Source organism: Panthera uncia, chromosome B4 (genome assembly GCF_023721935.1).
Source record: "Panthera uncia isolate 11264 chromosome B4, Puncia_PCG_1.0, whole genome shotgun sequence".
In the NCBI taxonomy this organism is placed as follows: Eukaryota; Metazoa; Chordata; class Mammalia; order Carnivora; family Felidae; genus Panthera; species Panthera uncia.
This window is the reverse complement of record NC_064809.1, coordinates 28,799,864-28,817,251: the sequence shown is the minus strand read 5'-3', so window position 1 is coordinate 28,817,251 and position 17,388 is coordinate 28,799,864. Positions and strand designations below refer to the sequence as shown.

General features: G+C 34.6%; 1 protein-coding gene across 3 annotated transcripts in view; it reads right to left on the bottom strand.

The window, feature by feature from the left end:
• Positions 1 to 330: 330 nt before the first annotated feature.
• Positions 331 to 17,388, bottom strand: part of LOC125918683 (coiled-coil domain-containing protein 7-like) — a 140,508-nt gene continuing 123,450 nt past the window's right edge. For all 3 annotated transcript variants that reach the window (XM_049624803.1, XM_049624801.1, XM_049624802.1), the window contains 3 exons: positions 5,932 to 6,150; positions 2,778 to 2,815; positions 331 to 462 (listed from right to left, as the gene is read on the bottom strand). In XM_049624803.1, the coding sequence (XP_049480760.1) occupies positions 456 to 462; positions 2,778 to 2,815; positions 5,932 to 6,150 (264 nt within the window). In that variant the 3' untranslated portion in view covers positions 331 to 455. The remainder of the gene's footprint in view (positions 463 to 2,777; positions 2,816 to 5,931; positions 6,151 to 17,388) is intronic.

Here is a 17,388-nt window from a genome sequence, read left to right as displayed (position 1 = left end):
TCTATGAAGGAAAAAATGGACACATATTAATACCCTTTCACTTTTGTATTTATGTTTTCGTGTTTAATAAATTTAATTAGTATTGGGGAAGAAAGTTGTAAAAAAACATTTAGAAAAAAGTTGGATGTGTAACTCTTAAAAATAAAACACCAAGAAATAGTTAACATTTTCATATCCAAAAAGTGTAAATTTCAACGCCATAAAACATTTAAGAAAAGCTAACACCACATATGATATGAAACATAATTACTAACATCTATTGTGTTGATTAAATATTTGCCATTAACTCATTCCCTAAACCAAAATAAAGTGCTCAATGCTATAAAGCGCAAAAAAAAAAAATGTACTTTATTGTAATCAATACCATATGTCTGTTCAGGTGGGATCTCCTTGCTTCACTCCCATCCACTCTCTGAAGGTTTGGGAGACTTTTCCAAAGAATTTCAGAAATTCTATTAGGATCTAAGAAGTAACCCAAAATGAAGTTTGATGAATAATATTATGTCATGGGCTTAACAGTTTGAATTTTTATTATATTTAGCAATATTCAACCTACAGCTGTTAAGGGAAATGCTATAAAACCTATCAAGCTAAAGCAACCTATTTCATGTCCTATCTCCCATTTTCTACTCAGTTTAAACTTAAAAAAAAAATTACTGGTCTCTCCCTGGCACACTATATAGATTCTAAACACCCTTGTCTTTGCTTCAACTGTTCAGTCCACGCATAACACCTTTTCTTCATATTTCCCTGTCAAAATCTAACCCAGCTATCTTTCTTAAACTAAATGCTGTTACTCTCAATACAGCCAGAAACAACTTTTCCTTCTTTTTGGTGCATCTCTTGGTAACTTTTTATTGAAGGCATCTTCTGCATTATAATGTACTTATTTATGTACATGTCTTGTCTGTCTTACTAGAATATTAATGCATTGAGGGCAAAGATGATACAGTTGTCATCTTTGTATTATATATATACATAATACCTAGCTCAGTGCTTTGCACAGCATGGACACTCAGTCCACATTTCCCTGTTTGAACTAAATTTAATGGAAATAATCTTCCTCCTGAAGTTAGGGAATACTGTATGAATTAACATTAATAAGGGAAAAAGCCATTTAAGAGGAATTTTTTGATATTCATTCTATGACCTTTTTCTGTTCTTAATGTCCTATATTCCCTATCATCCTCAGTCCACTATTCCCCATACAACCCTTCTTTCATTCTTCCACTTCATATTACTCTTAATTGTGACTTATTGGCCAATAAGTCTGGGCTGGCCAGAGTAGTAACTCAAAGTAACACTATCATAACCCTTCTTCAAGATTTTTCCAAAAGCTCATACACAGTATCTGAGACTGCCTTTACTATGCCTTCATAGAAAGTAGAAATTCTATTTAAAATAATTTCATTTAAGCCAATATTTCTACATTCTGAGATTCACCAAATGTATAGTCTCTCAAATTCAGCAACAGCAACTAAGCATTCAATATTAAAAAAAAAACTTATATGAAAAGTTATCACTTCATGTTCTTCAGGGTGACAAATTATTAGCTTTCCAACATTTTCAAATCCTATACTTCACCATGTGTCCACAGAAAAACTACAGTAGTATGCCATACTCTACCATAATCTTAACATGAATATAAGAGTATCATGCTTTATTTGTTTCTATTCCTACAGTTCATAAGCTGGTTAAGTTCCAATTAAAGTTGAAGACAATTATTAATAATTTTTCTTATATCTTATCACATAGTCATAATACTGACCATATATAATCATAATGTGAAGTAATAAATGACAAGAACTCTACCCATAAGTTTATAAAGCAACAAATAAATGTCTAATCTTCTCCTGATATATCAAAAAAATACTTTTAAAATTTAGTCGCTTCAGACATTAAACTGGACCTTTTCAAAACTTCTGGCCATTAATCATTAAATTTATTACCTAATTCTTGCTAATTCATCTGGGTCTGTAATCTAGAAACATTAAAAATAGTAATGAAGCAGAGAAATGCACACTACTAGATAATACTTTCTTCTTTTCTGTATGGCAGCCAAGGTCAAAATTAATAATTCAAGTCAATGACTGAAAAGAAATATTGACATAGTTTATTCTCATTGAATAGCTACCTAACTTATTGACAGAATTTGCTGTTTCACTAATCTATGTGGTTCAGGATTTCTGTTTCTTGACTGGTTTGTGAATAGGTCTGTGAATCATAACATATTAATCAAACAGACTCACTCACTAGTGAAAACTGTAAGATTAATTGGATACATCAACCAACTCAATTATTTATGTGCATGCAAAAATGAATGATTAAGCAAAAATGAAATGCAAAAAAAATTTTTAAGTTAGTTGTTTCATGTACAGAGGTCATGATTCTGAATGAGGTAAGTAATCCCACTCATAAGTGTTTTTCCCAAGATAAAAAAAAATGTTCTTACACAAAAAATCATTTTTTTAAAAAGGGTCATGTTCAGTTTCTATATGAAAATTTAATTGTTGTTGGGGCAGGGGGCACGAGGGAAAATGGCTTTGTACATCAGATCTGGTCCTTAGTGTACATTTTTCACTTAAAAATTTGTATTTTCACAGTATCCAAAATTGTCAATCTTTGACATCTACAGTTTAGACATTAGTTTCAAAGAGTACAATATTGTAAGCAAAGATATAAATCAATGAGTTTTATGATACTGAATTTAGAATGGCTATTTTGCCATTTAGGCACATAAACTGACAAAGATTAAAAAATATTTTTAAATGTTTTACCTTTTGTCAGCTGGGCTTCCATTTGTGAAAATTGAGATCTGTAATAAAAATACTAAATTTAAATACACTAAATATGCACATCAAATGTTTACATTAAATTATTCAGAAAAATATCATTCAAAGCAGGTTTTGAAATATGACAATTTGTAAGATTAAGGTGTCAAAAAAGCTAAGAAATTACCATAGTTGGCATTGGAAGAAATATTTTAGAAGATGAACTACTACAAAAATTATATTTCTAAATGAAAGCAAAGAGGGCTTTATATTTATAGTAAATAAAAACTATTTAAACATATCCATTACATAATTAAATATATCCATCACATAATTGTTCAATCTTTTTAATATTCTTTTGAAATATTTATACTTCAAATGCCAATAGTATACTAACATGGTGATACTAACACATAGTATACTAATATGATAGTGCTTTTTTATAATTTAAAAAATTTGTAGGGGTACCAGGATGGCTCAGTTGGTTAAGCAACCAACTCTTAGTTTTGGCTCAAGTCATGATCTCACAGTTCATTCCTGAGATGGAGCCCTGCACTGGGCTCTGTGATGACAGTACAGAGCCTGCTCTCTCTTCCTCTCTTTCTCTGTCCTACTCCCCCCCCGCCACCAAAATAAACAAATAAACTTTCAAAAAGTAAATAACTTGTAAAAGTATATTGAGAATCCATGCTCAAATCTGGATGGAACTGGAGAGTGTGATGCTAAGTGAAATAAGCCATACAGAGAAAGACAGATACCATATGTTTTCACGCTTATGTGGATCCTGAGAAACTTAGCAGAAATCCATGGAGGAGGGGAAGGAGAAAAAAAAAAAAAGAGCTTAGAGTGTGAGAGAGCCAAAGCATAAGAGACTCTTAAAAACTGAGAACAATCTGAGGGTTGATGGAGGGTGGGAGGGAAGGGAGGGTGGGTGATGGGTATTGAGGAGGGCACCTTTTGGGATGAGCACTGGGTGTTGTATGGAAACCAATTTGACAATAAATTTCATATATTGAAAAAAAATGAAGTCTAAGACAAAAAAAAAGAAACAAAAAAGAGAATCCATGCCCAAAATATGCTTATCGAGGTGTTTGATCAAAAATGTAGGAATCTAGAACCTCAAGAGTGTGATTTTATTAATAGATTACCTCTTGGGAAGAGAACATGTTTTCCTGTAGCATAATGGGGATACTAGATTTTATCCCAGGCCTGAATTTTACCTAACTCAGTTTCTTTCATACAGAGATTAGCTAGCTTTATCCTTACCCACCTGTGGCAAAGACTTCTGGTGTTCAACAAACTAATTTTCTTTTCTTAAGGCACATTACTAGTCTACATTTCTAAGTCCCTCCTGCAATTAAATGTGGTAAATTAATTATGAGAGAAAATGATGTGTACCCCCTTCCGGCCTGGTCGGTGAAAATGACTCATGTCTGGTCTTTCATCTTCTTTTCTAGTAGCTGGATGTCTATGCCCAATATGGCCCAGCAAGCCAATGTAAGATGTCAAAACCTCCATATACCAGGATACCTGAATCAACCTGTAGAGCAGGACTCCCTAACACAAACACACCTGAACTTCCCAGAAGTATTTACATGAGAAAATAAGTTTCTATTGTACGTGAGTCATTGCCTATATGTGACAAGAGTTGGCCTATATACTAAGTAATATACCACCGTGGGTTTTCATATGGCTTATGTAGATAACTAGACAGAAATAAATGATAATAAAGGCTAACATTCACATAGTCCTTCATGATATACAAAAGCATTTCATAAACATTATCCCATTTTATGCTAACATTCTTATACAGTATTATCATCCTCCATTAACTAAGAGTTTTATAGAAAAATATGTTTTGGGGCGCCTGGGTGGCTCAGTCGGTTAAGCATCTGACTTCAGCTCAGGTCACGATCTCACAGTCCGTGAGTTCAAGCTCTGCATCAGGCTCTGTGCTAACAGCTCAGAGCCTGGAGCCTATTTCAGATTCTGTGTCTCCCTCTCTCTCTGCCCCTCCCCCATTCATGCTGTCTCTCTCTGTCTCAAAAATAAATTAAAAAAAATTTTTTTTTAAGAAAAATATGTTTATATCCTGATACATAGAAATGATAATAGGTCTTACCTTAACCTCTGCTTTAAAAAAGACTACTACTACAATAAGCAGCTTTAAAAATAGGTATGAAAACAAAGAGGAACTACTTCTGACATATGTCATTAAGATGTAAATATGACAGGCCTTTTATGTATGTAATCTAATGTTCAGTGGTAGGAGTTCTAAATATTTTTCTTTCACTCCTTTTAGATTTTAAGTTTCTGTCACTAGTGGCACAGAGTGATAAGCTGGGAGATTCTGGCACACATACACATAAACTCTCATTTTGAAAACAACAAGGAAGAACACTAAAGAATATGAAATACTATTAAAGAAATGAGACCTGACAATAGCTATACTGCCACAACAAGGACAAGCAAAATTGTCTTCTCTACAACTTTGCTTTCTTTTCTTGAACTCTTCCCATTATTTACCAATAAAGTTGCTTCTGTGTAGACTGTTTTACTCTTCTAAGGCATGAATCTATTCTGAATCTATTATATTGATAAATCTATTGATCTACTATGAATCCACTACACAGCAGAAACAAAAATAAATTCTTCTTCAAGAGTTTTTTCTCCACAGATAATAGCTGTACTTGCAGTGAGCAAAGCATAACACATCTACTTAACAAATCATTATGTTGTATACATGAAACTAATACATTGTGTGTCAACTGTACTTCAGTAAAAAGATAAATGTGAAGAGAGCTTTTCCCCATAGTTTTGCATTTATATTTAATTTTATTAACTTATAGCAAATTCTCTTTAGTCTATGAACTCCTATTTTTTTCTGGCTCTCAAATCACAGGTGTTTATTAAATGATCATTCAAAACTAATACATATCTAATTTATAAATTTGTATTCGAGATAATGAATTGTAATAACCAAATGTAAAAGGCAAAAAGTCCAAGCCAAAACAAACAAACAAAAAAAACAGGGCACAGGATTTTTTAAAAAAAACATATACAAATGGAGTAAACAAAAATATAAAAGACAAACTTCTTACAGCACATATTACCATTTTTCTTTCTTGTACTGTTTCCTCTATTTTGGGAAATTCCTTACCTGTGAATGTTCTTGGATTTTTGCATTTGTCTTTTGTCTACCTGAAGCTGTAACTAATGCTTCCCTTGTCTCTTTTTCCAATGGTATATGTTTTGAATCTTCAACTTTTATTTTGCTAATACCCATTTCCATTGTTGTCTTGGTCTTCTCTTCACTGTTAAGTAATTCTTTCTCTTGATTTAGGAAACGGTCAAGTTGATGCTTAGCGCTTTCAGCTTCCTGTTTGTAAAAAAGTAACCACTTATCAAGCATTTATTTGTGACATTTTTCTGACAATATTACAACTTTCAATAATCTCACTATATTCACGTCCACATTATTTTTCAACTTTATTTGTGCTAAGTTGGAGGAAGCTAAATTAAACCATGGCTATAATACACAGTTTAATCCATAATTAAAATTAAAAACTGTGAAAACATCTTCCACTTTGAAGGCTATTATTTTTTTTAAATACCTATTATTTTTTTAAAGCTCTAATTATTATAGAGGCATAATAAAGAATAAAAGGTATATATTATAAAATGTGATAGACTGTAACCAGGATAATTAATATCTATAATATCAAATAAAAGAAAATGTGGAAAATAATTTTTTCTAGAATATAATTTTTCTTTAAAAATGCCACTTTTAATAATTTTTTAGTTACTTAGATCAACAAAAATAAAGTTCACAAATAATCTCACCATAAACAGAAAACTCACTGTTAACATTTGATATATCTTTTTTCATTGTTTCTAAATATAACTAATACATATATGTATTTTTAAAATTTTTATCTATACTGGGTTCTACTATACATATACAATATGTTTTCTATTAAATAATGTTATAGATATGTTTCAATGACAATAAATAAACATCTAAATTAGAATAGCTAATGAAAGTACGTTTAATAGTATATTTTTATTTAGCAATATTTTTTAGGAGTGGACAGTGGTAAATTTTTGCTCTCAAAATTTTTTATATTATACTTACTTGAACAAAACCACTTTACACTCTTTTCTTCTTTATGATAAATTTTTATAAGTGCAATGATTCAATGAAAGGCCTATGTCATCCTCAAACTTTTGCTGTGTATTTTCTTACAGAAAAGTATTAATTCATAATAATAAAATAACATAAAAGATTACTCAATTCAACATACATCCACAAATACTAGACATTTCTGTTCCTAAGATTTTTACCGAAATGGTAGATAAAAAAAAATTCTACCCACTATTATTTTAATTTTCATTTATTTGATAACTAGTGAAGTTGAATATATCCATAGGCATTTACTACCCTTTTGTGTTTCTAAATTACCACCTGCCTAATTGTGTCCTTTGTCTATGTAGGGGAAGGGATACTCATAATTTTCATATATTTGTAAAAAATATTCATATAAAACATTTTCTAAAGAATTGCAATTCTCTTTATATCTCATGATTTTTTACCATATAAAAGTTTTAAATTTATAGTAGCCAAATACACTAACATATTCCTTTGTTAGTAACATAATGCTTAGAAAACTTTGCTCTAGCCAAGACCATATAACTGCTACCCAGTATTTCTTCTAAGATCTTCATACATCATTTATTAATTTTGATTCTTAAATCAACCTACAATTTATTTTGGTGTATCTCATGAATACATGAGAATTATTTTTTCATAGTGGTTTACTTTTTGTGACTATTTTACCTTTGTATGAAAAATTTTCTTTTTATTTATTTTTTTAATATGAAATTTATTGTCAAATTGATTTCCATAAACACCCAGTGCTCATCCCAACAGGTGCCCTCCTCAATGCCCATCACCGACCCTCCGCCACTTCCACCTCCCATCAACCCTCAGTTTGTTCTCAGTTTTTAAGAGTCTCTTATGCTTTGGCTCTCTCCCTAACATTTTTTTTCCTTCCCCTCCCCCATGGTCTTCTGTTAAGTTTCTCAGGATCCACATAAGAGTGAAAACATATGGTATCTGTCTTTCTCTGTATGACTTATTTTACTTAGCATCACACTCTCCAGTTCCATCCACGTTGCTACAAAAGGCCAGATTTCATTCTTTCTCATTGCCACGTAGTACTCCATTGTGTATATAAACCACAATTTCTTTATCCATTCATCAGTTGATGAACATTAGGCTCTTTCTATAATTTGGCTATTGTTGAAAGTGCTGCTAAAAACATTGGGGTATATGTGCCCCTATACATCAGCAGTCCTGTATCCCTTGGGTAAATTCCTAGCAGTGCTATTGCTGGGTCATACGGTAGGTCTATTTTTAATTTTTTGAGGAACCTCCACACTGTTTTCCAGAGCAGCTGCACCAGTTTGCATTCCCACTAACAGTGCAAGAGGTTCCCGTTTCTTCACATCCTCTCCAGCATCTATAGTCTCCTGATTTGTTCACTTTAGTCACTCTGACTGGTGGGAGGTGGTATCTCAGTGTGGTTTTGATTTGTATTTCCCTGATGAGGAGGGACATTGAACATCTTTTCATGTGCCTGTTGGCCATCCGGATGTCTTCTTTAGAGAAGTGTCTATTCATGTCTTCTGCCCATTTCTTTACTGGATTATTTGTTTTTCAGGTGTGGAGTTTGGTGAATTCTTTATAGATTTTGGATACTAGCCCTTTATCTGATATGTCATTTGCAAATATCTTTTCCCATTCCGTTGGTTGCCTATTAGTTTTGTTGATTGTTTCCTTTGCAGTGCAGAAGCTTTTTATCTTCATGAGGTCCCAATAGTTCATTTTTGCTTTTAATTCCCTTGCCTTTGGGGATGTGTCAAGTAAGGAATTGCTGCAGCTGAGGTCAGAGATGTTTTCTTTCCAGCTTTCTCCTCTAGGGTATTGATGGTTTCCTGTCTCACACTCAGGTCCTTTATCCATTTTGAGTTTGTTTTTGTGAATGGTGTAAGAAAGTGATCTAATTTCATTCTTCTGCATGTTGCTGTCCAGTTCTCCCAGCAACATTTGCTAAAAACTGTCTTTTTTCCATCGGATATTCTTTCCTGCTTTGTCAAAGATTAGTTGGCCATAATTTTGTGGGTCCAATTCTGGAGTCTCTATTCTATTCCATTGGTCTATGTGTCTGTTTTTGTGCCTATACCATGCTGTCTTGATGCTTACAGCTTTGTAAGCATGGCTAAAGTCTGGGATTGTGATGTTTCCCGCTTTGGTCTTCTTCAATATTACGTTGGCTATTCGAGGTCTTTTGTGGTTCCATACAAATTTTAGGATTGCTTGTTCTAGCTTCAAGAAGAATGCTGGTGCAATTTTGATTGGGATTGCATTGAATGTGTAGATTGCTTTGGGTAGTATTGATATTTTAACAATATTTATTCTTCCAACCCATGAGCACGGAATGTTTTTCCATTTCTTTGTATCTTCTTCAATTTCCTTCATAAGCTTTCTATAGGTTTCAGCATGCAGATCTTTTACATCTTTGGTTAGGTTTATTCCTAGGTATTTTATGATTCTTGGTGCAATTATGAATGGGATCGGTTTATTTGTCTTTCTGTTGCTTCATTATTAATGTATAAGAATGCAACTGATTTCTGTACATTGATTTTGTATCCTGCAACTTTGCTGAACTCACGTATCAGTTCTAGCAGACTGTCAGGTTTTCCATGTATAATATCATGTCATCTGCAAAAAGTGAAAGCTTAACTTCATATTTGCCAATTTTAATGCCTTTGATTTCCTTTTGTTGTCTGATTGCTGATGCTAGGACTTCCAACACTATATTAAACAACAGTGGTGAGAGTGGATATCCCTGTAGTGTTCCTGATCTCAGGGAAAAAGCTCTCAGTTTTTCCCCATTGAGGATGATATTAGCTGTGGGATTTTCATAAATAGCTTTTATAATGTTTAAGTATGTTCCTTCTATCCCGACTTGCTCAAGGGTTTTTTATTAACAAAGAATCCTGAATTTTGTCAAATGGTTTTTCTGCATCGATTGACAGGATCATATGGATTTTTTTCTTTTCTTTTCTTTTCTTTTCTTTTTTCTTTTCTTTTCTCTTCTCTTTTCTTTTTTCTTTTATTTTCTTGTCTTGTCTTGTCTTGTCTTGTCTTGTCTTGTCTTTTCAATGTGATGTATCACATTGATTGATTTGCAAATGTTGAACCAGCCCTGCAGCTCAGGAATAAATCCTACTTGATCATGGTGAATAATTCTTTTTGTATGCTGTTGAATACGATTTGCTAGTATCTTGTTGAGAATTTTTGCGTCCATATTCATCAGAGATATTGGCCTGTAGTTCTCTTTTTTTTGCCGGGTCTCTGTCTGGTTTAAGAATCAAAGTAATACTGGCTTCATACAGTGAGTCTGGAAGTTTTCCTTCCCTTTATATTTTTTGGAACAGCTTGGGAAGGATAGGTATTATCTCTGCTTTAAATGTGTGGTAGAATTCCCCAGGGAAGCCATCTGGTCCTGGACTCCTATTTTTGGGGAGATTTTTGATGACTGATTCAATTTCTTCGCTGGTTATGGGTCTGTTCAAGTTTTCTATTTCTTCCTGTTTGAGTTTTGGAAGTGTATGGGTGCATAGGAATTTCTACATTTCTTCCAGGTTGTCCAGGTTGTTGGCATATAATTTTTCATAGTATTCCCTGACAATTTCTTGTATTTCTGAGGGATTGGTTGTAATAATTCCATTTTCATTTGTGATTTTATCTATTTGGGTCCTCTCTCTTTTCTTTTTGAGAAGTCTGGCTAGACTTCAACTTTATTTTTTCAAAAAACCAACTCTTGGTTTCATTGATCTGCTCTACTGTTTTTTTAGATTCTATATTATTTATTTCTGCCCTGATCTTTATTATTTCTCTTCTTCTTCTGGGTTTGGGGTGTCTTTGCTGTTATGCTTCTATTTCCTTTAGGTGTTCTGTTAGATTTTGTATTTGGGATTTTTCTTGCTTCTTCAGATAGGCCTGGATTGCAATGTATTTTCCTCTCAGGATTGCCTTCGCTGCATCCCAAAGCATTTGGATTGTTGTATTTTCATTTTCATTTGTTTCCATATATTTTTTAATTTCTTCTCTAATTGCCTGGTTGACCCATTCATTCTTTTTTTTTTTTTCAACGTTTTTTTTTTTTTTTATTTTGGGGACAGAGAGAGACAGAGCATGAACGGGGGAGGGGCAGAGAGAGAGGGAGACACAGAATCGGAAACAGGCTCCAGGCTCCGAGCCATCAGCCCAGAGCCTGACGCGGGGCTCAAACTCACGGACTGCGAGATCGTGACCTGGCTGAAGTCGGACGCTTAACCGACTGCGCCACCCAGGCGCCCCACCCATTCATTCTTTAGTAGGGTGTTCTTTAACCTCCATGCTTTTGGAGGTTTTCCAGACTTTTTCCTGTGGTTGATTTCAAGCTTCATAGCATTGTGGTCTGAAGTGTGCATGGTATGATCTCGATTCTTGTATACTTATCAAGGGCTGTTTTGTGACCCAGTATGTGATCTATCTTGGAGAATGTCCCATGTGCATTCAAGAAGAAAGTATATTCTGTTGCTTTGGGATGCAGAGTTCTAAATATATCTGTCAAGTCCATCTGATCCAGTGTATCATTCAGGACCCATGTTTCTTTATTGATCCTGTGTCCAGATGATTTATCCATTGTTGTAAGTGTGGTATTAAAGTCCCCTGCAATTACCACATTCTTATCAATAAGGTTGCTTATGTTTGTGATTGTTTTATATATTTGGGGGCTCCTGTATTCGGTGCATAGACATTGATAATTGTTAGCTCTTCCTAATGGATAGTCCCTGTAATTATTATATAATACCTTTCTTCATCTCTTGTTACAACCTTTAATTTAAAGTCTAGTTTCTCTGATATAAGTATGGCTACTCCAGCTTTCTTTTGACTTCCAGTAGCATGATAGATAGTTCTCCATCCCCTCACTTTCAATCTGAAGGTGTCCTCAGGTCTGAAATGAGTCTCTTGTAGATAGCAAATAGATGAGTCTTGTTTTTTATCCATTCTGATACCCTATGTCTTTTGATTGGAGCATTTAGTCCATTTACATTCAGTGGTATTATTGAACAGTATGGTTTTAGGGTTTCTGTGTTATCTGTAGGTTTCATGCTTGTAGTGATGTCTCTGGTACTTTGTGGTCCTTGCAACATTCCACTCAGAGTCCCCCTTAGGATCTCTTGTAGGGCTGGTTTAGTGGTGATGAATTCCTTCAGTTTTTGTTTGTTTGAAAACCTTTATCTCTTCTTCTATTCTGAATGACAGACTTCCTGGATAAAGGATTCTCAGCTGCATATTTTTTCTGTTCATCACATTGAAGATAATCTGCCATTCCTTTCTGACCTGTCAAGTTTCAGTAGATCGGTCTGCCACTACTCTTATGTGTCTACCTTTGTAAGTTAGAGCCTGTTTATCCCTAGCTTCTTTCAGAATTTTCTCTTTATTCTTGTATTTTGCCAGTTTCACTATGATATGTCGTGCAGAAGATCGATTCAAGTTATGTCTGAAGGGAGTTCTCTGTGCCTCTAGGATTTCAATGCCTTTTTCCTTCCTCAGATCAAGGAAGTTCTCAGCTATGATTTATTCAAGTACACCTTCAGCCCCTTTCTCTCTCTCTTCTTCTTCTTCTGGAATTCCTATGACATGGATATTTTCCTGTTTGATTGCATCACTTAATTCTCTAATTCTCCCCTCATACTCTTGGATTTATTTCTTTCTCAGCTTCCTCTTTTTCCATAATTTTATCTTCTAATTCACCTATTCTCTCCTCTGCCTCTTCAATCCGTGCTATGGCCACCTCCATTTTATTTTGCACCTCATTTATAGCATTTTTTAGCTCCTCATGACTATTTCTTAGTCCCTTGATCTCTGTAACAATAGATTCTCTGCTGACCTCTATGCTTTTTTCAAACCCAGAGATGAATTTTATGAATATTGTTCTAAATTCTTATTCCATTATATTGCTTAAATTGTTTTTGATCAATTTGTTAGCTGTCACTACTTCCTGGAGTTTCTTTTGAGGAGAGTTCTTCCATTTCATCATTTTGTGTAGTCCCTGGGGTGGCTCCTAACTGCAGGGCACTTCCCCTGTGCTGTCCGGAGTAACTCGTGTTGGTGGGCAGGGCTGCAGTCAGACCCGATATCTTCCCCTAGCCCATTGCTGGGGCCACAGTCAGACTGGTGTGTACCTTATCTTCCTTTCTCCCAGGAACAGGACTCACTGTGGAGTGGTGTGGCCCCTGTCTGGGCTACTTGTACACTGCCAGGCTTGTGGTGCTGCTTTGATGGGATCTGGTGGATTAACCAAGGTGGATCTATAAGGTGCACAGGGGCAGGAAGGGCAGGCTTAGCTCACTTTGTGTCTGTGGTCCCCTGTGGGAGGGGCACTGCAGAATGTAGGGAGGGAGGCAGAATGTTGGAGGGATGGATCCCCAGAAGCACAGTGTTGGGCATTTGCGTGGTGCCAGCAAGTTCGGTGATGGGAACTGGTTCCCTTTGGAAATTCAGCTGGGGAATGGGAGAGGGAAATGGCACTTTCCAGCACCTTTGCTTCCCCGCCAAGCTGAGCTCTGTCTTCTGGGATACCTACCTGGTGTCCTCTTGCCATCCCCGCTCTCTGAGAGCAGAGCTGTTGGCTTTTAATATTCCAGATGTTAAGTCCCGCTGGCTGTCAGAACTCACAGAGTCAGGCCCCTCTGCCTTTGCAAGCCAGACTTTGGGGGCTCTGCCTTTCCAGGTGGGCTGCCCCTCCACCACCCCGGCTCCCTCCCACCAGTCTGTGTAGCACACACCGCCTCTCCACCCTTTCTTCCCTCTTCCATGTCCCACTTGTCTATGCTTGGCTCTGCAGAGTCTGTTCTGCTAGTCTTCTGGCAGTTTTCTGGGTTATTTAGGCAGATGTGGGTGGAATCTAAGCAATGAGCAGGACGAGGTGAGACCAGCGTCTTCCTACACCACCATCTTCCCCTCTGAGTCTCAAGTCAGAGCTATAAAAAAATTTTTTCAAGGGCACCTGGTGGCTCAGTCAGTTGAGTCTGTGACTTGACTTAAACTCGGGTCATGATCCTGGGGTCATGGGATCCAGCCCTGCATTGGACTGACTCCCCACTAAGCATGTAGCCTGCTTGGGATACTGTCTGTCTCTCTCTCTCCCTCTGCCCCTCTGCCTCTCTCTCTAACTTAGAAAAACTTTAAATAACTAAAACTATAAAATAATAAATTATTACATTCATTTGAATCTGTTTCTGGATTTTTCATTCAGTACCAAATCCAGTACCACATTGACTTAGTTACTATAGTGTTACATTACATATTGATTTTTGAAAAACTAAATTCTTATTATTCTTTTGTATAATCACCAGTTTCATTTCTCAATATATCCTATAATAATTCTGTTAAGCTCAAAAATAATTCCACTTATACCTAGAAATAAATTGCTTTAAATATATATATCACTTTGGAAAAAATGGAACATTGAAATATTTATAATATTGAACCTTCAAAACCAAATATAAATTTCTATTTCTTCACTGTTCATCTATATCTCTCAGTAAAGTATATTTTTCTTCATATAAAACTCTGTATTTTTTGTTAAATATGCTACTGTAATATTATAAATAGAATTATCTCTATTATAGTTTCTAAATGGTTGTTTTGGATAAAAATAAAAATCTATTTTTTTTCTTTTGCTTTCTTTAGATTTTAATTCCAGTGTAGTTAATGTACAGTATTATAATAGTTTCAGGCATATAAAATGGTGATTCAGCAGTTCCACATATAACTCAGTGCTCATCCAGATTAGTGTACTCTTGATCCCCTCCAACTATTTCACCCATCCTTCCACCTACCTCCTTCTGGTAACCATCCATTTGTTCTCTATACTTAAGAGCCTGTTTTTTGGTTTGTCTCCCTCTTTTTTTTTTTCTTTGTTTTGTCTCTTAAATTCCACGTATAAGTGAAATCATATGGTAACTGTCTTTCTCTTATTTTACTTAGCATCATACTCTAGCTCTATCCATGCTGTTGCAAATGACAAGATTTCATTCTTTTTTATGGTTGAGTAATATTGCATTATATATACACACGTATGTGTGTTATATTTAACATCTTTTTCCATTAATCTATCAATAGACACTTGAGGTGCTTTCATAGTTTGGCTATTGTAAATAATGCTGCAGTAGACATAGAGGTGCATATATCCCTTTGAATTGTTTTTCTTTTAATTTAGTGTTTTGTATTCTTTGGGTAAAATACCCAGTGTACTAGATCATAAAGTAGTTCTATTTTTAATATTTTGAGGAACCACCATACTGTCTTCCACAGTGGCTGCACCAGTTTGTATTCCCAGCTACAGTGTCCCAGGGTTCCTTTTTCTACACATCTTCACTGACACTTGATGTGTCTTGAGGATTTGATTTTAACCAATCTGACAGGGATGAGGTAATATCTCACTGTGGTTTTGATTTGCACTTCCCTGATGATGAGTATGTTGAGTATGTTTTCATGCATCTGTTAGCAATCTAGAAGTCTTCTTTTGAGAAATGTCTGTTCATATATTCTGCCCATTTTTTAATTGGATAATGTGTTTTTTGAGTGCTGAGTTGTGTCAGTTCTTTATATATCTTTCATACTAACCCTTTATCAGATATGTCATTTGCAAATATCTTCTCCCATTCATAGGCAGCCTCTTAGTTTTGTTGGTTGTTTCTTCAATGTGTAAAAGCTTTTTATTCTGATGTAGTCCCAATAGACTATTTTTGCTTTTGTTTCCCTTGCCACAGGAGACCTATCTAGAAACATGTTGCCATGGCAGATGTCAGAGAAATTATTGCCTTTGCACTCTCTTCTAGGATTTTTATGATGTCAGGTTTCACATTTAAATCTTTAATCCATTTTGAATTTACTTTTGTGTATGCTATGAGAAAATAGTTCAGTTTCATTTTTTTGCACGCAGCTGTCTAGTTTTCTCAGCACTATTTGTTGAAGAAACTTTTCCCCATTGCATATTCTTTCCTCCTTTTCCAAAGTTTAATTGACAATATAATTGTGGGTTTATTTCTGGGTTTTGTATTCTGTGCCATTGATCTAGGTGTCTATTTTTGTGCTAATACCATACTGTTTTGATTACTACAACTCTAAAATATAACTTGAAGTCGGGAACTGTGATAATCCAGTTTTGTTTTTCTCTTCAAGATTTCTTTGGCTATTCAGGGTCTATTATCGTTCCCTACAAATATGTTTGCTGTCCCTGTGAAAATGCTATCAGTATTTTGATAGAGATTGCATTAAATCTGTAGATTGCTTTGGGTAGTACAGAAATTTTAAAAATATTTGTTCTTCCAATACATGAGCACGGAATGTCTTTCCATGTCTTTGTGTCATCATCAATTTCTTTCATCAATGTTTTATACTTTTCACTGTACAAGTGTTTCCCTTCTTCGGTTAGGTTTATTCCTAGGTATTTTATTATTTTTGGCACAATTCTAAATGGGATTATTTTCTTAATAGTTTTTTCTGCTGCTTCATTATTGGTGTATAGAAATGCAACAGATTTTTGTACATCAATTTTGTATACTGTGACTTTATTGAATTCATTTATCAGTTCTAGCAGGGTTTTTTTTTTTTTGGTGGAATCTTTCAGGTTTTCAATATCATGTCATCTGCAAACAGTGAAAGTTTTACTTTTTCCTTGAAATTTTGGATGCTTTTTATTTCTTTTTGTTCTCTGATTGCTGTGGCTAGGACTTCCACTACTAAGTTGAATAAAAGTGGTGAGAGTGGACATCCTTGTCTTGTTCTGACCATAGAGGAAAAGCTCTCAGTTTTTCCCTATTTAGGATATAAAGTGTGGGTTTTTCATATAAAACTTGTTTCCTTGTTGATTTTCTGTTTATATGATCTATTCATTGATGTAAGTAGGGCGTTAAAGTTCCCTACTATTATTGTATTACTATCAACTAGTTCCTTTATGTTTGTTATTAATTATTTTATGTATTTAGGTACTCCCATGTCAGGTGCATAAATACTTAAAATTGTTGTATCTTCTTGTTGGATTTCCCTCTTTATTATTATATAGTGTCTTTCTTTGTCTCTTAATACAGTCTTTGTTTTAAGGTCTATTTTGTCTGATATAAGTATTGCTCCTCTGGCTTTTTTTTTTTTTTTGACATACATTTGCATGATAAATATTTCTCCATCCACTTATTTTCAAACTGCAGGTGTCTTTAGGTCTAAATGGGTCTCTGGTAGGCAGCATATAGATGCATCTTGTTTTTATACCCATTCTAACATCCTATATCTTTGATTGGAGTGCTTAATCCATTTACATTCAAATTAGTCCATTTACATTCAAAGTAATTATTGATGGCTATGTATTTATGCAATTTTATTACTCATTTTGTAGTTGTTTCTGAAGACTTTTCTCTGATTCTTTCTTGTCTTTCTTTCATGGTTTCCTGATTTTCTTTAGTGATATATTTGGATTTCTTTTCTTTATTCTTTGCA